The sequence below is a fragment of the Alosa alosa genome, chromosome 16 (assembly GCF_017589495.1).
Source record: "Alosa alosa isolate M-15738 ecotype Scorff River chromosome 16, AALO_Geno_1.1, whole genome shotgun sequence".
Lineage (NCBI taxonomy): Eukaryota > Metazoa > Chordata > Actinopteri > Clupeiformes > Clupeidae > Alosa > Alosa alosa.
The window spans coordinates 11,875,126-11,897,625 of record NC_063204.1 but is presented as its reverse complement, the minus strand read 5'-3'; the positions used below and the strand labels follow the sequence as shown (position 1 = coordinate 11,897,625).

Sequence of the window (22,500 nt, the reverse complement as noted above, 5' to 3'; positions counted from 1 at the left end):
ATGGGGTAAACACACAACAAAGTTATTTATCTAAAGGTGACACAGCGCCATGTTGACAGGTAAAATGTCCTCTCTCGTCTCTCTCATCTTCTCCTGACTGCCTTGCTCAGTTGTCTGCCTTTCCCCCTCTCTCATTGCCTGTCACTTTATGTCTGTTCTTTTTACTTCTTTCTTTCTTTCTTTCTTCTACTATCTCCCTATCTCTTTCCCTCCCTCTCTTACCCTCTATCTTTCTCCTTCTCCCACTCCTCTCTACCACCCCCACCCCTTCCTCTCCAGACTAACTCCGTATGAGTGGTACAATCCCCACCCCTGCCTGAAGGGGCGCTGTAGTCTGCTGATTAACCAGTACTCCCTGGGCAACAGCTTCTGGTTTCCCGTGGGGGGGTTCATGCAGCAGGGCTCCACCATCGCCCCCCGAGCCCTCTCCACCAGATGCGTCAGCGGCGTATGGTGAGGATTTAGACGTCTATCACTCTGTCTGTCCCGTCTTTAGTGTCTTATGTCGGCCTGTCTGTCTGTCTGTCTTTCTATCTGACTGACTGTGTGTCTGTCTGTCTGTCTGACTGACTGACTGACTATGTGTCTGTCTGTCTGACTGTCTGACTGTCTGACTGACTGTCTGTCTGTCTTTCTGTCTGACTGACTGTGTGTCTGTCTGTCTGACTGTCTGACTGACTGTGTGTCTGTCTGTCTGACTGTCTGACTGACTGTGTGTCTGTCTGTCTGACTGTCTGTCTGACTTTCTGTCTGACTGACTGTCTACCTGTCCATCCATCCATCTATTTATGTCTCTTTTTATTTTTATTTTTTTTACTTCTATCAGCTTTCTAGCATTTTATCTGTCCTCTATTTTGTACTTTTGTTTATCTAGGTGCTTTGTGTCTGTCTGTCTGTCTGTCTTCTGTGTGTACTGTATCTCTATCTCTCTTTTTCTGTTTCTATGTATCACTCTCTATCAATAATTTTTTCTATGTGCTCCCTCTCCTGCTCTTTCTTTTAATTTATCTGGTTTCTTGCCTCTATTTGATGAGTATCAGCAAAATTGCTTTCACTTTTCCTAACCCTTTTTCTCCAAATGGCTCCATCAAAGCGATTTGGTATTTTTATGCCTCAGGAAATCTCTGGAAATGCTTTACGGACATAAAGAGAATGATATGCAGTCGAATTCTTTGATCTTATCATGGATCACTGCATTAAACAGCCAGAGACAGTGGAAAATTCCACCTTGTACAGATATCAGGGACCACTGTTGTAGAGATGTTAGATTAGCCGCCTAACGTTTTTAGTAGCTGTCCATGTTAAAATCATGTGCCCCAATTCCATCGCCTGCCGCAGTTATCCATTGAAGCGGCGCCCGTGCACGCTCCATTGCTGTCCATATGTGCAGCCCGCAGTAGGCTGGTGATTGGAAAGGTCCAGTACGGAGGATGAGTGCACGGGTGTGTGTGTGTGAGGAGGATGAATGCACATATGTGTGTGTGTGTGTGTGTGTGTGTGTGTGTGTGTGTGGGTATGTGTGTGTGTTAGGTGAGTGTGTGTGTGTGTGAGAGAGAGAGAGAGAGAGAGAGAACGGAAGAACGTGTGTGTGTGGGTGCACGTGCACGCATGTGTGTGTGTGTGTGTGTGTGTGAGAGAGAATGAGAGCACATGTGTGTGTGTGTGTGTGTGTGTGTGTGAGAGAGAGAGAATGAGAGCACATGAGTGTGTGTGTGTGTGTGTGTGTGTGTGAGAGAGAGAGAGAGAGCTCTGCAGGTAATCACTCACCCATAGCTAGCAGCCATACGGAACCCTGTGTGGAGCTCCTCCGCTCCGCCTAAAGCTTTCAGTTAGTAGACACGTTTCTCCAACGGTACCCTAGGTTCATGTTTCTCCAACGGTACCCTAGGTTCATGTTTTTCCAACGGTACCCTAGGTTCATGTTTCTCCAACGGTACCCTAGGTTCATGTTTCTCCAACGGTACCCTAGGCTCATGTTTATCCAACGGTACCCTAGGTTCATGTTTATCCAACGGTACCCTAGGTTCATGTTTCTCCAACGATCTAACCCTAGGTTCATGTTTCTCCAACGATCTAACCCTAGGTTCATTTTTCTCCAACGATCTAACCTAGGTTTCTCCAACGGGAGGGTCATCCTGATGATAGTGCAGTTTATAAGGAGCCGGGTTTGCATGCTGTAGCCTGGAAAGTTGTGAGTTCCATTCCCAGCTGCCACCGGTGTGGCATTGAGCAAGACACTTAGCTCCCTGTTGCTCCAGGGATTCTGGCCCTGCAATTAATCAATAAGTCAGTGTTTCTGCCTTGCCGTCCAAAGAGACTGACTTTGTAGTTAGAGGAAAAGGAAGTAAAGTGTATGTGCTTGTTTGATGATAATGTTGTCAATGTCTTAAATTAACCAAAACATATATGCAGACAATGCCTGTATCAATGTCATTTGAGGATCATGTGCGTCTGAGTTTGCGTATACATTATTTGTTTGTGTATGGGTGATTTACAGTGTTACAATGGTGTGTCTTAGCAACAGTGTTATTAGCAGTTGAAGGTCTATGACACAGGTCTGGGTCATCCTCCTTAACTTCCTGGTTGTGTGATTGACAGGTGGGCGTTCACCCTGATCATCATCTCCTCGTACACGGCCAACCTGGCGGCCTTCCTCACCGTGCAGCGCATGGAGGTGCCCATCGAGTCCGTCGATGACCTCGCTGACCAGACCGCCATTGAGTACGGCACCATGCACGGAGGCTCCACCATGACCTTCTTCCAGGTGTGTGTGTGTGTCCTTGAGAGACCTTCTTCCAGGTGTGTGTGTGTGTCCTTGAGAGACCTTCTTCCAGGTGTGTGTGTGTGTGTGTCCTTGAGAGACCTTCTTCCAGGTGTGTGTGTGTGTGTCCTTGAGAGACCTTGATCCAGGTGTGTGTGTGTCCTTGAGAGACCCTCTTCCAGGTGTGTGTGTGTGAGTGTGTGTGTGTGTGTCCGTGTCCTTGAGATACCTTGATCCAGGTGTGTTTGTGTGTCTGTGTGTGTGTGTGTGTGTGTGTGTGTGTGTGTGTGTGTGTGTGTGTGTGTGTTTTTGTGTGTGTGTGTGTGTCCTTGAGAGACCTTCTAGGTATGTGTGTATGTGTGTGTGTGTGTGTGTGTGTCCGTGTCCTTGAGATACCTTGATCCAGGTGTGTGTGTCCTGAGAGACCTTCTTCCAGGTGTGTGTGTGTCCTTGAGAGACCCTCTTCCAGGTGTGTGTGTCCTGAGAGACCTTCTTCCAGGTGTGTGTGTGTCCTTGAGAGACCTTGATCCAGGTGTGTGTGTGTCCTTGAGAGACCCTCTTCCAGGTGTGTGTGTCCTGAGAGACCTTCTTCCAGGTGTGTGTGTCCTGAGAGACCTTCTTCCAGGTGTGTGTGTGTCCTTGAGAGACCCTCTTCCAGGTGTGTGTGTGTCCTTGAGAGACCCTCTTCCAGGTGTGTGTGTGTCCTTGAGAGACCCTCTTCCAGGTGTGTGTGTCCTGAGAGACCTTCTTCCAGGTGTGTGTGTCCTGAGAGACCTTCTTCCAGGTGTGTGTGTGTCCTTGAGAGACCTTGATCCAGGTGTGTGTGTCCTGAGAGACCTTCTTCCAGGTGTGTGTGTCCTGAGAGACCTTCTTCCAGGTGTGTGTGTGTCCTTGAGAGACCTTGATCCAGGTGTGTGTGTGTGTGTGTCCTGAGAGACCTTCTTCCAGGTGTGTGTGTGTCCTTGAGAGACCTTGATCCAGGTGTGTGTGTGTCCTTGAGAGACCTTGATCCAGGTGTGTGTGTCCTGAGAGACCTTCTTCCAGGTGTGTGTGTCCTGAGAGACCTTCTTCCAGGTGTGTGTGTGTGTCCGTGTCCTTGAGATACCTTGATCCAGGTGTGTGTGTGTCCTTGAGAGACCCTCTTCCAGGTGTGTGTGTCCTGAGAGACCTTCTTCCAGGTGTGTGTGTGTCCTTGAGAGACCCTCTTCCAGGTGTGTGTGTGTCCTTGAGAGACCTTGATCCAGGTGTGTGTGTGTCCTGAGAGACCTTCTTCCAGGTGTGTGTGTGTCCTTGAGAGACCCTCTTCCAGGTGTGTGTGTGTCCTTGAGAGACCCTCTTCCAGGTGTGTGTGTGTCCTTGAGAGACCCTCTTCCAGGTGTGTGTGTGTCCTTGAGAGACCTTGATCCAGGTGTGTGTGTGTCCTTGAGAGACCTTGATCCAGGTGTGTGTGTCCTGAGAGACCTTCTTCCAGGTGTGTGTGTGTGTCCTGAGAGACCTTCTTCCAGGTGTGTGTGTGTGTCCGTGTCCTTGAGATACCTTGATCCAGGTGTGTGTGTGTCCTTGAGAGACCTTGATCCAGGTGTGTGTGTGTCCTTGAGAGACCTTGATCCAGGTGTGTGTGTGTGTCCGTGTCCTTGAGATACCTTGATCCAGGTGTGTGTGTGTCCTTGAGACCTTCTTCCAGGTGTGTGTGTCCTGAGAGACCTTCTTCCAGGTGTGTGTGTGTCCTTGAGAGACCTTGATCCAGGTGTGTGTGTGTGTCCGTGTCCTTGAGATACCTTGATCCAGGTGTGTGTGTGTGTGTGTGTCCGTGTCCTTGAGATACCTTGATCCAGGTGTGTGTGTGTGAGTGTGTGTGTGTGTGTGTGTTGTTTGTGAAGAGCACAGAAGAGGGCATCGCCCGCGTGCTCAACTCCAACTACGCCTACCTGCTGGAGAGCACCATGAGCGAAGTACTACTACCAAGCGCCAACTGCAACCTCGCATGGTCGAGGCCTGCTCGACACCAAGGGCTACGGCATTGGCATGCCATTGGGTAAGAGCCCACACACACACACACACACACACAGACACACACATGCCTACCACGTGCCAACCACATGCCAAGGGCTACAGAATCTGCATGCCACTGGGTAAGAAAAACACACACACACATGCTCAGGGTCCACACACACCCGCACACACACACACACATACACACTCACGTTCACACTCAGATAGGAGTCCAGCTGGACACCAAGGGCTATGGAATCAGGATGATGCTGGGTAAGAGTCCACACATACACACTAGGGGTGTGAATCTCTCATGTAAAAGACGATACGATTCGCATCTAGATACATGGGCACGATTCGATACAAGAAAAGATACATGGTCATAAAAAACGATTCAGTACGATTCGATGCGATTCGATGCAATTCGATGCAGTTCAAGGATGGAAAGCATTCTGAAAGATTTTTTATAATTTGCTCAAGGTGCACATTCATTTTATATTATCAGTTATCATGGTCATGGTTGTCAGTTAGGCAAAAAAATGTGTGAATATGATTATCTAAACTGAGGTTTGTTTCATATACTGTATTGAAATGAAAAAAGAATAGTCTACATTTCAGTCAAACACAGCAGCCAAATACAACATATTTTTATTTATAGAATTTAGAGTTATATCTGATTGTTTTCATGGAGCTGTAGCCTTGTTGAGGTAAGACAATACCGAAATAAAATAATACAGTGCTTAAGACACTCTTGGCCTTTTCTCATATAGCCTACAAGAATAAAAACAGGCCTACATATCAATGAACTCTCTGGGTTTATTTTGTTCCAACGGTAGACCTAATGCAGAAACCAAGTCTGAGTGAATATGAACAAAATAATTGGCTAATAATTTTTGTGCATCGTTTTAGCAAAGGGACAAATTATTATTTAACGATAAGGAAATCCCTTCATCAAGCGTAAAAGGCTATACTCTGGATTTTGAAAAACAAAGAGTAAAAACTGTAAAACAAACGACCGAGTCGCGAGAGTTGTCGCGATGCTTAAGTTGCAGTAGATGTATGGGTAATGAGGTCATTTGACAACTTTGGGCAATGAATGTAGCCAAAAGCGAACTGCATTACCCACAATTCCGTGCCGATATAGTTTCAAAACCCGGGCGATGGGATGAGCAGCGCTGCTTAGAACGTAAATGAGAGTCTGAGCGAGCAGAAAAGGTTGTAAACCGATTTGTAACAAGTAAATCAATGTAACGACCGGTTCATATCAGTTTTATTTCCGATACCGGACTTCACGTATCGATGTAGCCGTATCTTCCACGTTAAAAACAGATACCGATACGTATCGGTTAATCTTTACACCCCTAATACACACACATCACACACCTCACACACACACACTCAGGGTCATCCTCTCTCTCTCTCTCTCTCTCTCACACACACACACACACACACACACACACACACACACACACACACTCAGGGTCATCACACTCTCTCTCTCTCTCTCTCTCTCTCTCACACACACACACACACACACACACACACACACACCCTCAGGGTCATCACGCTCACTCTGTCTCACACACACACACACACACACACACACACACACACTGGATCCAGACACATCAGCATGCCGCTTGGTAATGATTTATGCCTGATTTATCCTCACTTTTCATACGGAAATGGATCTGTCCTTTTCCCACATTGATCTGTTTCATGCATGTCCATGAGCTTTGAGTGAACAACGTGCAAAAGACGGGCAAAGGACCGTTAAGTGTGGACAGAAGGCTCCGTCCGTATCCACATCCTTGTTTAACATTGTGCATGAATGAATTTATCCCTTTTAAGAAATTCAGCCATTTTAATCATTGTACCAATGAGAAGAAATCAAATACATCTGTTATATCACCTTTACTTCAAATTCCAGTTCAGTTCATCTTTAAAGATGCCGTCAGCTGGACAGCTGTGGCACAAGCGGCAGCACCGTACCACATTTGGGACTCGGCGCCCACAGGGGCCCAGGTTTCGCTTCTGGCCTGCGGTCATGTCCGGGAGAAACCCCACCCCATCTCTCTCTCAACTCGCTTCCTGCCTCTCTCCACTGACGTAACATTATAAAGGCAAAAAGACTAAAAAATATATATGTGTAATGGAGGGTACCAATCCATTAAGCCTCTACCTTTATATAATAATAACTCCTTTCATCAGTCAGACTTTCTGTGGCTTGGTCAGGGCAGGGTAGAGCGGTTTTGCTCTTACATCTTGTTTAATTAGCAAGTCCTGCATCAAGTTAGCCTGGAAAATCCAGACCCTGGTAATCTAGAAAGATTAAGGGTCTGGCCACGAACAATGTAATGGCCCAACTGGATGGGCGGCACCAAGCATGCATTTGAAAATCTCACTGCACGCAATTGGATAACACTAGACCAATGTTTACTGACCTCCAACGTTGTAGCGCTGTTGTCATCAGTTTAGCTCGCCTCGGGCCCGCCTATATCAAATACACCGATTTGATTAGTTCCACGGGATGCAAGGGGTAAAAGTAACATGCATCATTGCTCATTGCCAGAGTGTCTCACAGAGACAATTCCATTGTGCTCTCGCGAGAACTCTGGATTTCTGGAGACAACAACATGTCATTAAGAACTACTTAATTCAAGACTTGCTAATTAAACAAGCATATTACATAATATATGCAGTGTATATATGTATTAAGGACAATTATATAATGAATTGCATAATGTAAATATCATTGTAATACTATTATATTACATATGAATAAAGTACAGTATATATTCATATTATGATTGCGGTCTTGGCCATCCCATTTCTCTCCACTCCTCGCATGAGAATGTCTGTGTTTGAAACTCATGAAAGTGGAGGCTTGTCCTGACTGAGTTCTAGTGCAGTGTGTGTGTGTGTGTGTGTGTGTGTGTGTGTGTGTGTGTGTGTGTGTGTGTGTGTGTGTGCGTGCGTGCATGCTTGCGTGTGTGTGTGTGTGTGTGTGTGTGTGTGTGTGTGTGTGTGTGTGTGTGTGTGTGTGAAGGTCCTGAGATGCTCCCGTCAGCAGTGTGTTAGACCTCAGCGTATTTCTGACAGCTCTGGTCAGCACTGTTAGATGTCTGCTCTCTCAGCGTCAGAGTGTAGTAATGAGGTTGACCTTGTGTGTTGGGTGATACCGCAGACTGCTTTCCCTGCTAAGATGACCTGGTGTTTTTTTGTCGATTCCAGGACAACTTGATTGATGCCCTTATTGAATTAATTTTGAGTTTGACCTTCTTTTGGGGGGTTTTGCTGGGATGACATGACCTGATGTTTTTTTTTTTCGTTTTTTTTTGCTTCCAGGAGTTTATTGATGTGCTTATTGGGTGGGTCTGGGTTTGATCTGATGCTGTGTGATACTAGAGTCTATTTTAAGTCCAGGGAGATAATATGACCCTGTGTTGGGTTTATTGGCATGTGTATTGACTCGAGTTTGGCCTGATGTCGTTGTAAGATATCAGTGCCATGCCCGCACTCTGCTAAAAAAGAAATTGCCTGAGGAAGACCCAGCCGGGTCGAAACATTGCAGCACATAATAAATGTATGGGAGTTTTTAGCAGAGTGCGGGCATTTCATCCTTTTTGAGTTCTAGTTCCATTTTCCCTGCACCGGTGGGGGTGTACACACTACTACAACTACTCTGTACTGTAAGATCTCAATGCCAGCCTCAGTAGTTTGGGTCAGGACCAGTGGCGCTTTACTAGAGTGACTTTGACCTGATATCATGTGATGTCAGGTCCTCTCATAAGAATGTTTTTCCTTTGCCAAGCAAGAATTAGTTTCCTTTGCCAAGCATGAATGTGCATGGCTTCCTTCAGGGAGTCGCTGTGTACTACTGGTGTGTGAAACCAATCGTCTGTCATTTTGTCCCATCTATGTAAAGCAGCCCTTAGAATAATGAGCTCAAATGAATATGTGTGTGAATTCAGCCATTTTACATGCTCTCTCTTTTTGACCTGATGTCATCCCAAGGTTAATATGCTAGGAGAGGATTGACCTAGTGGGTGTGCGTGTGGGTGTGTGTGTGTGTGTGTGTGTGTGCGTCTCTCTCCAGGGTCGGTGTACCGGGATGAGTTTGACCTGGCCATCCTGAAGCTGCAGGAGGACAACCGTCTGGAGATCCTCAAGCGGAAGTGGTGGGACGGAGGCAAGTGTCCAAAGGAGGAGGACCATCGAGCCAAAGGTGAGTGACCCTTGACCCCTGCACTCTGCCTACACCACCCTCTCTCTCTATCTCTCTCTCATTCCACACACACACACACACACACACACACACACACACTCTCACACTTCTTCTCTATTTGTGTCTATCTCTCCCTTTCTTTCTGTGTGAGTAATTGAGCTCTGGTATGTGAGAGGTACATCTGGGATACTCTGCAGTCCGTGTGTGTGTGTGTGTGTGTGTGTGTGTGTGTGTGTGTGTGTGTGTGTGTGTGTGTGTGTGTGTGTGTGTGTGTGTGTGTGTGTGTGTGTGTGTGTGTGAGACAGCGATGTGTGAGTAACTGAGCTCTGCTGTGTGATAGGTAGATCTGGGATACTCTGCTGTCCGTGTGTGTCTGCTGGGCTTGGCTTGCTGAAGTAGGGCTGAAGTGCTTTAGGGGAAACACAAACATTATGTAGCCCAGGTGCACTGTTAGGGGCCCATTTGGGCTGTCTGGGTTTTGTCTCTGTCTACTATTGCTCTCTAAATCCTCTTGCTCTCCTCCTGTCTCAATATATCTGTCTGTCTCTCTGCCTGCCTGCCTGTCTGTCTCTCTGTCTGCCTGCCTGTCTGTCTCTCTGCCTGCCTGTCTGTCTCTCTGCCTGTCTGTCTGTCTCTCTGTCTGCCTGTCTGTCTCTCTGCCTGTCTGTCTGTCTCATTGTCTTCTCTTCTCTCCTTGTCCCTTGCTCATTATCCCTCCTTTCTCGATCCCTTCCCCTTCATCCCTCCTCACCTCTATATCTCCTCTCCTTACCACCACTATACATCCCTCTCCCTTACTTTATCTCTTTCCCTCTCTCCATCTTCTCTCTCTCTCTCTCTCTCTCTCTCTCTCTCTCTCTCTCTCTCTCTCTCTCTCTCTCTTTCTCTTTCTCTCTCTCTCCATCTCTTCCACTGTTCTTCCCTCTCTCCCTCTCTTTTTTTCTCCTTTACCTCACCATCTCTCCCTCTCCCTCTCCATCTCTCCCTTCCTCTTGCCCTCACTCTCTCTCTCTCTCTCTCTCTCTCTCTCTCTGTGGTGCAGGGTTGGGCATGGAGAACATCGGTGGGATCTTCGTGGTGCTGGTGTGTGGTCTGCTGGTGGCCATCTTCATGGCCGTGCTGGAGTTTGTGTGGATGCTTCGCCACGCGCCGGGCACTGAGGTGAGAGACGCCTACCTAACCTGCGTCTGCTTTGTGTCCCTCTGTCCCAGCGCCACCGGGGGGCGCACTCGCTCACGCTCCCTGTCCTACCCCCCCCCCCCCCCCCCCGCCTCCAATTCCACTCCCACCGACACAGGAGGATGTGAGGAGGAGGAGGAGGAGGCGGAGGAGGAAGGGGTGGGGGGGGGGGTATGTATACGTCGCCTCCTCGCCCTCTTCCTCTTTCTGTCAGCCTTGACCAGCCAACCTAGACACCTTAAAGCACAAAGACAAAAAAAATCATAGAGAATACCTCGCATATCTGATGCTAATGATGCCTAAGTAGGCCTGTCTAGACTGTCATCACAGCTAGTTTGTTTTTGTTTGTTTGTTTAGTACGTGTCTCTGCGTGTCGTTGTGTTTTCTAGAGAGGTTCCACCTTCCCAGCGAAAAACGCCCCAGGAACCTCGCTACATATGGAACATGAATGTTGATATGAATGATGGTGCATATTTCTTATGTATTTTACTCATAGTGTCGTGTTTTTTATATGATATAGCCCATAATAACACTGATGTTTCAAAGAGGATTGTCTTTTTAAAACACTGTGATTTTTGCTAATAAATAAACCTTGAGCATGTGCCAGTCAAACTGTGTAGCTAATGTGATCATTTGCGGGACGGGGAATACAATAACTGGGTGTCCATTTCTGCTGTGTCCATTTGTGTGTGTGTTCATGTGTGTGTTCATGTGTGTGTTTGTGTGTGTCTTTGTGTGTCGATTTGTGTGTGTGTTCGTGTGTGTGTTTGTGTGTGTGTCTTTGTGTGTCGATTTGTGTGTGTGTTCGTGTGTGTGTTTGTGTGTGTCCATTTGTGTGTGTGTCTTTGTGTGTCCATTTGTGTGTGTGTTTGTTTGTGTCTTTGTGTGTCCATTTGTATGTGTGTTTGTGTGTGTGTCTTTGTGTGTCCATTTGCGTGTGTGTTTGTGTATGTCTTTGTGTGTGAATGTTTGTGTGTGTCTTTGTGTGTGTACTTGTGTGTGTGTTTGTGTCTTTGTGTGTCCATTTGTGTGTTTGTGTTTGTGTGTGTCTTTGTGTGTCCATTTGTGTGTGTGTGTGTGTTTGTGTGTGCATCCTGTATGCTGTGTGTTTCACCTGTGATTTTGTTCACATATCTGAAGCATGTCACTATCTTTATTTGTCACACTGTTTTGTTTGTGTGTGTGTGTGTGTGTGTGTGTGTGTGTGTGTCTGTGTATGCGTATGTGTGTGTGTGTGTGTGTGTGTGTGTATGCCTGTGTGTATGCCTGTGTGTCTGTGTATGTCTGCGTTCATGTGTGTTTATGTGTGTGTGAAAGAGAGCGATAGCTTGTGTACATTGTGTGCATTGAATTCTCTTGTCCAGTTTAGCCTTCAGAGGGCCTGTGTGGCATTGGAGCTGCTGCTGCCTGTTAGATGGCATTACAGCAGTCAGACAGACAGGCAACGGGTGCGGTGGAGCTCCCTGACGCAGCCCTAATTGCTCTGCGCTATGTGTGATTAGCGCCCCGCTCTTTGTGCTTGTGTGTGTGTGTGTGTGTGTGTGTGTGTGTGTGTGTGTGTGTGTGTGTGTGTGTGTGTGTGTGTGTGTGTGTGGTGTTTGTGTGTGCATCCTGTATGCTGTGTGTTTCACCTGTGATTTTGTTCACATATCTGAAGCATGTCACTATCTTTATTTGTCACACTGTTTTGTTTGTGTGTGTGTGTGTATGCCTGTGTGTATGCCTGTGTGTATGCCTGTGTGTATGCCTGTGTGTATGCCTGTGTGTATGCCTGTGTGTATGCCTGTGTGTCTGTGTATGTCTGCGTTCATGTGTGTTTGTGTGTGCATCCTGTATGCTGTGTGTTTCACCTGTGATTTTGTTCACATATCTGAAGCATGTCACTATCTTTATTTGTCACACTGTTTTGTTTGTGTGTGTGTCTTTGTGTGTCGATTTGTGTGTGTGTTAGGTGTGTGTGTTTGTGTGTGTGTCTTTATTGTGTCGGTTGTGTGTGTGTTAGTGTGTGTGTTTGTGTGTGTCCATTTGTGTGTGTGTCTTTTGTCCCATTGTGTGTGTGTTTGTTTGTGTCTTTGTGTGTCCATTTGTATGTGTATTAACGCCGTGCTCTTTGTACTCGCGCTCTCCCCTTTCTGACTCGTCCGAGTCCATGCTGTCACTTTGATTTCCCCTGCCGCAGTGAAGCCTCGCCAATTCACACTCCGCTCCGAAGGGACATGACACACACACGCACACACACACACACACACACACACACGCCGCACACACACACACACACAACACATAAAGCAAAAAGCAGCGCAGCACAGCGCATACCAATCATATCAGCCCTCTGCCACCAGCCTATTGCACAGGCCATACAGGCAGAGTTGCGTCACAGTGCAGCTCTCCTCGGCCTCATCACAGGGTAATGCGGCAGTGACACAGAGAGGGGTGGGGGGGACAAAGACTCGACATGCTGCCAGTGGGTGGGCATTGTTGGATTGGACACCACTTGGGTCATTATGTTGTAATGAACCCGCAAGAGTGTAGAGTCGTCATCAGTCAGTTCTCTTGTCAAGCAGATTAGACAAGATTAAACATTTTTATTTATTGGATTCATCTTGTGTGATTTAAGCTTTTCAGATTTTTTAAAGAATATATAAATACTTGTAATGTTCAGTCTTACAGTAATTATTCAGAAGTGTCTTGTTCTGAACATCTTTCCATGATACGGGAGATAATTCTTGAGACAGATGTTCTCTCAGATGCTGTTTGAGTTTAGTTATTAGCATCTCTATTCACCGAATATATCTCCATTCAAGAAAAACACTCCATTAATTCACTTGCAAAAACAGAAATATGTCTCTAGTTTAACATCTTAACCCCAGCTAAATAATTATTCTGTAACTCCCACTGCTGGTGGTATGTGTTTATTTCTCCTGATTTTCTCGGTCTTGCTCTGCTCTGTAAACTTCTCAACTCTGAACTGTAGAACCACGTTTCGCAGGAGAAGCTTCTGAAATTCTAAGAATGAAAGTATGTCTTTGTACGTCCGTCCACATGAAAGATGTAGTAGTGGCCTTGATGTTATTCTTTGGTGTGGAGTGGAAAACAGCATGCAGTGTGTTCAGTGCAGTGTATCAGTGAGATCTCCTGGCCTCTCTTTTCTCTCTCCCTCCCTCTCTTCCTGTCTCTCTGCACTCTTTCTATCTTCCTTTCTGACTTACTGACTGTATCCCCCTCTCCTCTCGTTAATCTCTTCTCTCTCCCTTCCTTGCCCTCTCTCTTGCTTACTTGCTCTCTCCACCTCTCTGTCTTTCTCTCTCTCCTCTCTCTGTCTTTTCTCTCCTCTTATTCTCGCTCCATCTCCTCTTTCCTCCTCCCTCCCTCCCTTCGTACTTTCATCTCTCTCTCTCTCTCTCTCTCTCTCTCTCTCTCTCTCTCTCTCTCTCTCTCTTTCTCTCTCTCTCTCTCTGTAGCTGTCGGTGTGTGAGGAGATGCTTCGTGAGCTCCAGGGCATCGTCCTGTGCCGAGACAGCCTGCAGCAGCTCCGCCGTCGCCGTGGCGCCAGCATGCTGCGGCCGCGCCCCCTGCCCCTGGACGAGCGTCGGGCACGCTCCGCCGCCGCTGCCGCCGCCGCTGCCGCCAGCCTGAGCAACGGCAAGCTGTGCGCGGGCACCGGGCTGCCCGAGCCCCTCTCCCACAGACTGGCGCATGAGGCCGCCCTGGTTGCCCGCGGCTGCAGCCACATCCGCATATGCCCCGAGTGCCGGCGGTTCCAGGGGCTCCGCGTGCGGCCGCCCGGGGTCTCCCCCGCACACAGCGAGGAGAGCTTAGAGTGGGAGAAGACCACCAACAGCAGCGAACCTGAATAACAACACAGACAGACAAACACACACATACATACACACCTTCACATGCTCACTCAAACACACACACACACACACACACACACACACCTACATCTACCCACACACACACACACACACACACACACACACACACACACACAGACGTTCAGCTCTGCCCCAACTGGAAACTGACCCCATGCTGGTGCAGGGGAGTGGGGCCGTTATGTAGTCGTTGTCGTCGTTGTTGCTACAGTGCTGGCTGGTTCAAGCTGGAGAGACAGGACCTCCGCGGAGCGCCGCTGTTATCTAAACGCAGCACTGTTGGACCGCAGGAGCACACACGTCTAGTGGATATACTCTTTTGCTACGGCACTCCTGTGTGGAATATCTGTATGGAGAGCGCAGCACGGAGACTGGAGAATTGTGGGATATATGCACAGTGACAGGAGGATAGTCTTTCTGCAGACTCCTTTCCCTTGTGTCGCTTCGTCAAACATGACTCCAGGCTTGTTTTGGAAGGGCATTGTACTATGCAGTAAATTTGTCTTTGATTGTGTCGATTTCTTTTTTAAATTATTTCTTCCTTTTTTTGTGATACCAACATTACTATTGTTCTATTACTAGTAGTATATCCCCACTTTTATTGAGAGAATTATATTTGAGTTTTGAGTTTTTTGTTGTTTTTTATGTTGTTTTTTTGTTTTTTGTTTCGCACAGGACTGAATGAGTCTCCACTTGAGACGTTGTGTTCAGTTCACCATGCTGCAGATATGAAGCTGTAAAGACCAGTGCCATCTTCAAAAATGCTCATCTATTTTTTAAAGAAGGCTGAGATTTTATGGCCTTGACAAAAGAACAACAAAGAAAACAAAGACACACAGACTTTTTTTTTTTTTAAATGACAATTGTGATATTCATCATGAAAAATGTTTCAGAGATACTTCGAAGGACGGCGATGCATGTCAGAAGGTCTAAGGTGGTGCTGAATGGATGATTTTAAAAAGTTTTGCCATTTTTTTTTTTTTACTTTGGCCCAGAAAGCAACACATCAAGTGCGGTGGTGATCAAAGAAGCACCTGAATCGCTCACACGCTTCACGTCCTCTTCAGATGTGCCAAACTCTGCATTTCCTCACATAATCACTTTCACCCAGCCATGCTAGATTCACTCCTGTAGAAAGGCCGACATTAAAGCCTTTGCACAAAGTGACACAGTAGCTCCCATGCCAAGTTCACCACTATTCTATTTCAGTATCACTCAAGGCCGCCGGCCAGTCTCAGTACATCCAATCCCTTTAACATGCTCGCGTCCATCCGTAACACCCCCGCTGTGGTCAGACCAGCAGCTCTCCATCCTCCCCCTTTCTCCTTCTACGGGGGCCCCACGGTCGCGGGTAATCGGCGTGTGCAGCAGCAGATGACTAGGCCTACCCAGGGCTATCTTGGAACAAGAGGGACACTGGGCGATTTATCCTGTAGGTCAAACACTCTTCGCTCAGGAGAGGACGGTCTGCGGTGGCAGTGTTGAATGGCGAGGCCAAAGTCCTTAAGCGAAGATTAATGTTTAGACGCGTCGATGTAGGTGTGATAAAATACGAAGTTCTTCAGCTGACTTTCCCCGGTTTGAAGAGCCCTCGGTTTTGCACACATAAAGGCGTACACACACGGCCGACGACGCAACAGCGATTTATTGCAGTTGACTGGCAAAATTGAACTGAATCTATTGAAGTGAATGGGGCAACGCATACGGCAAGTGGAACGACGGCCGTCACATTGCTCTAATCGCCCCCTTTCTATTTTTCAGGACGATTTTGATATGTCATAATAGAAAACAGCTGTCTGGTCAGTGTATCTCCACTGAATCGATGGGTGATCGCGTCGCCAGTAGTGTGTGTAGTAAAGCGATTAACAGAATTCCCCTGTCACGTTTGACTGTCGCATCACTGGCCGTGTGTGGTGAGCCTAATGCATCTGTTCATAGACACACACCTACATACGCACATACGCACACACACACACAGCTGCATCACGGAAGGGCATTTCTTGTGATAGATTAGTGAACCACTTTAAAGTTTTTTGTTTTTCCCTTTGGAACTTTGCCTCTGTGTGTGTGTGTGTGTGTGTGTGTGTGTGTGTGTGTGTGTCTTCCTTGCGTTGTACTTTTCCCATCTGTGTTCAAGGCCAAAGCACATTTTGGCGTTTGTGTTGAGAGGCGCCATACATCAGCCCCGTGTCCAGTTTCAGTGCTGCTGGGTCTGTGTGTCCGGTAGGTCCCGGCACGGACCCGTGTGCGGAGAAGGTTATTTATTTTCTCGATGCCTTACAGTATTTCTCCCTCTGACCACCGCTGTCAAGAGCCCTCGTTACGCTGGTGTCCAGATGCCTCGCCCCCTGTTTCCTCTGCGCCGCTCCGAGTTTTCAGACCACCACAGGACAAAAAGGGGGGAAAAAAGCCTTGGACAGGTAGTTCATCAACCAAAAAAAAAAATACACTACCTGGAGACAGAGTGTTGCTGTTACCTTAACCACACCACCACCCTCAGTTTCCACAGTTAGTCATCTCCAATTGAAAATATTTTTCTTTCTCCTCAAGTGTTTAGTTTTCAAAGATTCTGTGTGATTTTTATTTCTGGACCCTGAAGACTTCAGTATTCTATTTCCAAATGGTGTGAGTACCAGTTAATAAATGATAGTGTGCTTTGTTCTACCAAGACTCTAACTCATTCTATACTTTAATAACTGTGTGTTCTAATTTTGTCTCTATGTCTGTGAGTGGGCGGGGGCATTTTGTCCGTGAGTGTGTGTGTCTGTGTGTGTGTGTGTGTGTGTGGGGGTTGTCTGTATGTATATGTGTGTGCGACAAAACAGACATGCTTCAACCTGTTTGATGATGGTGACTGTTATACAAAATGTGAGCATACACGCACATCCCAAAAATAGAACTGTGCACACACTCTCTCACTCAGACCCACAAAGGAGAGGGAGCGGAAAACCGCTCTAAGCAGTTAAGCAAGTTCCTGAATTAGGTGACCTGTGAGTAATTCTGCAGAATTGAGTTTTTTTGAGTTCTGGTCAAAGGTGCTCATCAGTTGACTGCGCTGCTTATAACTCAATACGGTTCCTTTTACACACAGTAGCAATTCTCTCCAGGGAGGCCAAGGCTTAATCAAGTGCATTTGAAATGAGTCACTCCTGAAGAGCAGTGCCGAACTATAACTTACAATAACTACATCAGTTCTGTCAAAGCACGGCAGAATCCTGCACTTCTACTTTCTCACCTTGTCATTTCAATTCCATGTCAGATGTTCAAGATTCTGTGTTGTTTTTTTGACTCTCTCAAATCCTTCCATCTGTGCTGCTGGTGATATCTTCTCCTCTGCATTCATTGTGGAGAAAAAAAAGCCAGCACCTTTGAGACTAAAAGATGGAATGACTCAGCAGTTTTCCTCCAGCAACTCACTGTCATGGCCACTGAGCAACATGGCATCTTCTTAATCGAATTGTAATGTCCCTATGAGGCCTCTCCACCTGAGTCGTGCTGCAGCAGAGTGTGCCGCTGCATTAGTCTCAGTCAGAAAACTCTGTGGATATGTGTGGTGGCTTTATTTATGTAGATGACATGCTGGTTTATGTTTGGTTATGGCGGACTAGATCTGTTTAAGCTGCTGCTGCCATTGAAGGCAGCCTTAGCTCAGCTGGTACTGAGGCTACTGCTGCATGGTTGGCTCTGTTGATGCTCAGTTATTACAGCTCCGTCTCATTCTCGTGGTCACTGGCATGGTGTAAAGTATGACCAGTGCATTAGTCTCAGTGGGTGGAGAAGCAGGCTGCACCAGTGTGGTGCAAGCAAGAGCAGCTGCTATGAAATGCTGTGGTGAAAGCCTAGTTTGGTTCCGGTTCGGGAACTCACAAATAGTGCCTTTATACGGCTCTGGTGCAACTTTATTCACCCACTTTTGAACAGAGAGATTAATACAACAAGATATTTTCTGCTTAATGTCGGCATGTGTGGTCATAAGGAACACCCATGTTTTTTTTTCTGTTCTCTTTTCTTTTTTTTTCATGTTTCCTGTGTGCTACTCTCCCTTTGAAAAATACAGTACATTTTAAAACACCCATAGCAGAGAATCAACATTTGCTTTTTATTTTTCCTATATATATTGACTGATATATGTTCCTTTTTGTTGATCTCCTCCAAAATAGTGAGGTAGGGTGAGCACTCGGGGAGTGTGTTCAGTGCTGATCTCTTGATCTTTCTTAAAAGACTTCATGCTGTTCTTCCTTTTGAAGTCTCTGGTGGACTTAGTCTTCAGGAAAAGGCCATCCATGGTTTTTTATCTAATTTCTCTGCTTTTGTGAGCTATGCCATTTTATTGGTTGGGTAAGTGCTTCTGAAACATTGTTCAACATAAAAGGTTACTCAGGGACTTTTTACAAAGCACAGGAGTGCTGACAGAAGTATAGGCAGGCAGTCATGATGGAGAGAAATGGCAGAAATGATGACATCTACTGATGCTGATTTTTTTTCAGTATTTCTTGGTTGTCGTCTAAAATACGTTATTACATTCTAAATGGCTATAGGGGATGAGTTAGTTTGCTATAAAATGTGTGATTTATATGTGTGTTATACAGCATACTGGGTCTAACCCAAAAACATGTTTAAAAACATCTTTGACGAATCATCTACAACTCTACCGGGAAATGCTGTACCAAGTGTCACTGGCTGGCAGGTTTTTATCATAACACGGGATAACACTGACACCCTGCCTCACTCATCAGGTTACTTAACAATGACTCACAAACATCACCAGCACAGGCTCACGCACTGTCCAAAGTGCCTGCAGAATTATGTAGTATAATAATAAGCAACAACCCTACCACATACAATAGAAGCCTAGTGTTGATGAAGACACATATATCTCACAGTCTCTACAGCAGAGGCTGTATTGATATTTGGCACCTGTTTGTCCACTGAGGCCTGTTGTCTTGTTGCTGGTGCTGCTGGTGGTGTTGCTACTGCTCTGTGCTTTTTTCAGATGTCTTGTGTCCATTGTTGTTTATCCCCATGCGGTTTGAGTCCGTCTATCAGATGAGACATCTTGGCGTTGTTGACACAGTCAAAGCAGCAGCAGCGGTGGCTGTTTGTCTCCTCTCCTTTTGCCATCCTGCCCTGATCGATGCCACTCAGGTGGGCAGACTTCGATCGCCCGGCAACCTGACTGAATACAAGAGATGGCCACAGAAATGCTTCTACAGTAAAACATTATCCGTAGTGATACAGGACCGAGAGAGAAGGAGAGGCAAGAAAGGAGAAGATATCTAGTGTAAAATAAATGTAACAGCAAATGGTTGCGGTTTAACAGCAAAGTGTTGCTTTGAAGTGTTCAGGCTATGTTTTCGATGGTAACCCCTTGTCAGTCAATAGTGAAAGTAATTAACTTTCAAGAACTGTTTTATCATTGACTATGAAACCACGGTACAAGGTATAGGTTTTAGTAAAGCCAGTTGAATCCCTGTGTGGAATCCCTGTTCCATACGGTCTCGCGTGCATGCAGATTCCTTCAAATGCATCGCTGACTATCAAAATACCAATGCGCTGTTGTAAGTTGCGCTGCTTGCTGTTGAAGGGAATGACAGATGTTAGTCTCACTGGTTTAAAGGATTTTACGCCCAAAACACACCCGTGACTGATTAGGAAACATAAGAACAACCCTTTTGAGCCCAGCGCCCAGTGTTTGATCACAAAAATCACGCCATTAGTGTAGACTGGACATGCCTTTAATGTCTATACCATAGACTGTATATATAGTCTATGGTATAGACACTTTGCCTCTGACCATCCGTTTCTGATGGCCAAAATAGAGTCCTGAGAGAGAAAGAGAGAAATGGGAGGTTGCATCAGAGATGCATGAATTAGGATGATGCAACTAGATGTTGTCTTTGATGTGTGGTGTGGTGGTGATGCTTTATAACATGAAAATGGATGATCTATCTTCCTCCTTATATATATATATATTCCTGGCAGCAACTGCAAATCTGGCCAAGGTCCAGTGGGTGCGGTTGAGATGAACTAACACCGATCTCGTGCTTACGGCTGTAATGAACTCACGCTGGTGCACATTATTACCAGCTCCACTCTATAGTGCACGGCATGGCCAAAAGTCTTTAAAGTCCATGTGGTTTGGATAAAGAAGAGTGAACATAAGCAAACAGCTGGAGTGAAAAGAATGCAAACACCAATGTCATGCATCAGAGACAAACAACTGGCCTTTCCACAAACAATTAGTTAATAATGGGGTCATGCTGCATCTGTGTTTTGCCTGTTTATTGGTCTCCGAAGGGTGCAGTGAAGGACAGAGGTGAACTGAGAATCCCAATTACCTGAAAATCCCAACAACTGAAAAGGAGAAGGATGGAACAACAGTGCCACCCAGTGGTTATAGAGAGGAATGACGACAAGCGGGAGGCTGAGGGAGGGAACATTGCGCTTTTGACTTCATGTTAATTGGCCATAAGTAGGGAAATTACTCAAACCCCAATGGCAAATGTTTAATTACCTGAGAGAGGAGACATTAAAATCATATTAATGGGTGAATATTATTGACTTAGTGGTTACAAGTGTGCATCTCTGGAAGTGCTGTTTAAAATCCAAATTTTCCACATTTTATGAATAGCAAATCATGTTTTTATAAGGCTTACATTACTTAACTATGTTATGGTCTTGTTTTCATTTCCACTGAGAGAACAATAATATGTGGTTGCTGTATCTGTTCAGTTTGATGTTATTCTTATCTCAGTTTCGTTTATTGAAAACAATGTGTGTGTTTGTTTGTGTTGAGTGAGATCTAAGCAATATGAGCAATCTGAAAACCAGGGTTTAAAAAGTCAAAACATCACTCCACAAAAATGAAACGTGTTTATTATATTTCTTTCTGAAATTCTAAAATAATTATTGCGTCGGTCAAAAACAGCCCACCATCTGAGTTGTAATATTACACTGAAATGTTCCTGCATGAAAATATGGGGAAGGAAAAGCTATTTTTGACTACAACACTGCATCTAGCCTTTTTAGACCTGAAGTGGATTCAGCCCAAAGTCCTTGAGGATATCCTTGAACTCCTGATGGATGTGGGCACTCTCCTCCTCCCATGAACCTCGTACCTCCATCAGGTGAGTCAGGAGACCATCCAGGCTTCCCTGAGACAGAGGGGAGGATAGCATGAGACTGCAATGTCTCAACCAGCAACCATTAAAACACAAGCCATGGCCACCATGTTATTTCTCCTTAAAGGAATGCAAAATAACGCCATCAAACTCATTTTGATGGTACGCTGACTTATAATAGAAAGAATGGCATCTCTGTCTTTGCCACTGTGTGTTCAGTATGTCTGTAACTTTGCTATACCGTGAAGGAACAGAATGCTTTTTGTCTCTTCGACACAGTGGGTACCCCTTCAGAATCACTGTCCAACATACACTGCAGACTTTAATGGAACCTTACGCATTGAAAACTGACATTAAAATACATTGTACATACTTTACGACACTAAAATACCTGAAAAGTGACGACGAGGTAAATACCAATTCTTGCATTATGTTGTTTTCATACAAAGCATCTGATATAGCTGTGGAAGCATAGTTCATGATCACATATGATAAGCATCTGTTGTAGCTAATGTATTCATTACACATCTATTTGTAACCAATGTGTCTCTGGGTTGGGTTTTGGATGAAAATATGCCTTTCCTGTTGCCTTTCTGATGAGCTTCATGTCTGAAAACATTTATAGTATGTATGGTGTGAATAATGAAACATGCATAATTTCACACCATCACACCAGGGTACCCTACGTTTAGATGGCATATCAGAAGCCTGCCGGATTGTTGCAGAGCCACTCTTAAGCACTTACATGTAAGATTTTCTCGTATTCGGCCTCCATGTTGTCCAGCTTGCTTTGCAGGTCACTGATAATGGCCTCTTTTTCTTCTTTCAACCGTATGTGAGCTTCCCTCTCGTCTCGCAGTTCCCCACGACACTGCGCTAAAGCGAAAAGACACACAGAAAGTATTACTCACTCAGTGAAGTCACTCACACACTCACACAACAACAACAACACATTACATTTATATAGCGCTTTTCTCGATACTCAAAGCGCATCACATGGATGGGGGGACCTCACTAGTAACCACCACCAATGTGTAGCACCCACCTGGGTGATGCACAGCAGCCATTATGCGCCAGAACGCTCACCACACACCAGCTTGAGGTGGAGAGTGAGGGAGTGAATGAGCCAATTACAGTGGAGGATGATTAGGGGGGCAGATTGAATGAGCCAGGTTGGGAATTTAGCCAGGACACCGGGGAACCCCCTACTCTTTGCGATAAGTGCCATGGGATCTTTAATGACCACAGTGAGTCAGGACCTCGGTTTAACGTCTCATCGAAGGGCGGCATCTCCTACAGTGCAGTGTCCCGTCCGCGGCTCTGGGGCATTGGGATCGATCTTTT

General features: G+C 45.9%; 2 protein-coding genes across 2 annotated transcripts in view; one reads left to right on the top strand and one right to left on the bottom strand.

The window, feature by feature from the left end:
* grik4 (glutamate receptor, ionotropic, kainate 4) overlaps positions 1-14,553 on the top strand; it is a 342,198-nt gene extending 327,645 nt beyond the window's left edge. Inside the window, 7 exon segments of the mRNA XM_048265809.1 lie at positions 280-453; positions 2,599-2,774; positions 4,583-4,713; positions 4,715-4,796; positions 8,853-8,981; positions 10,024-10,142; positions 13,622-14,553. Coding sequence (XP_048121766.1) covers positions 280-453; positions 2,599-2,774; positions 4,583-4,713; positions 4,715-4,796; positions 8,853-8,981; positions 10,024-10,142; positions 13,622-14,017 — 1,207 coding nt within the window. The 3' untranslated portion in view covers positions 14,018-14,553.
* A 6,341-nt stretch (positions 14,554-20,894) lies between these two features.
* ccdc153 (coiled-coil domain containing 153) overlaps positions 20,895-22,500 on the bottom strand; it is a 4,407-nt gene continuing 2,801 nt past the window's right edge. The window contains exons 5-6 of the mRNA XM_048265808.1: positions 21,902-22,032; positions 20,895-21,189 (exon numbers count right to left, since the gene is read on the bottom strand). Coding sequence (XP_048121765.1) covers positions 21,061-21,189; positions 21,902-22,032 — 260 coding nt within the window. The 3' untranslated portion in view covers positions 20,895-21,060. The remainder of the gene's footprint in view (positions 21,190-21,901; positions 22,033-22,500) is intronic.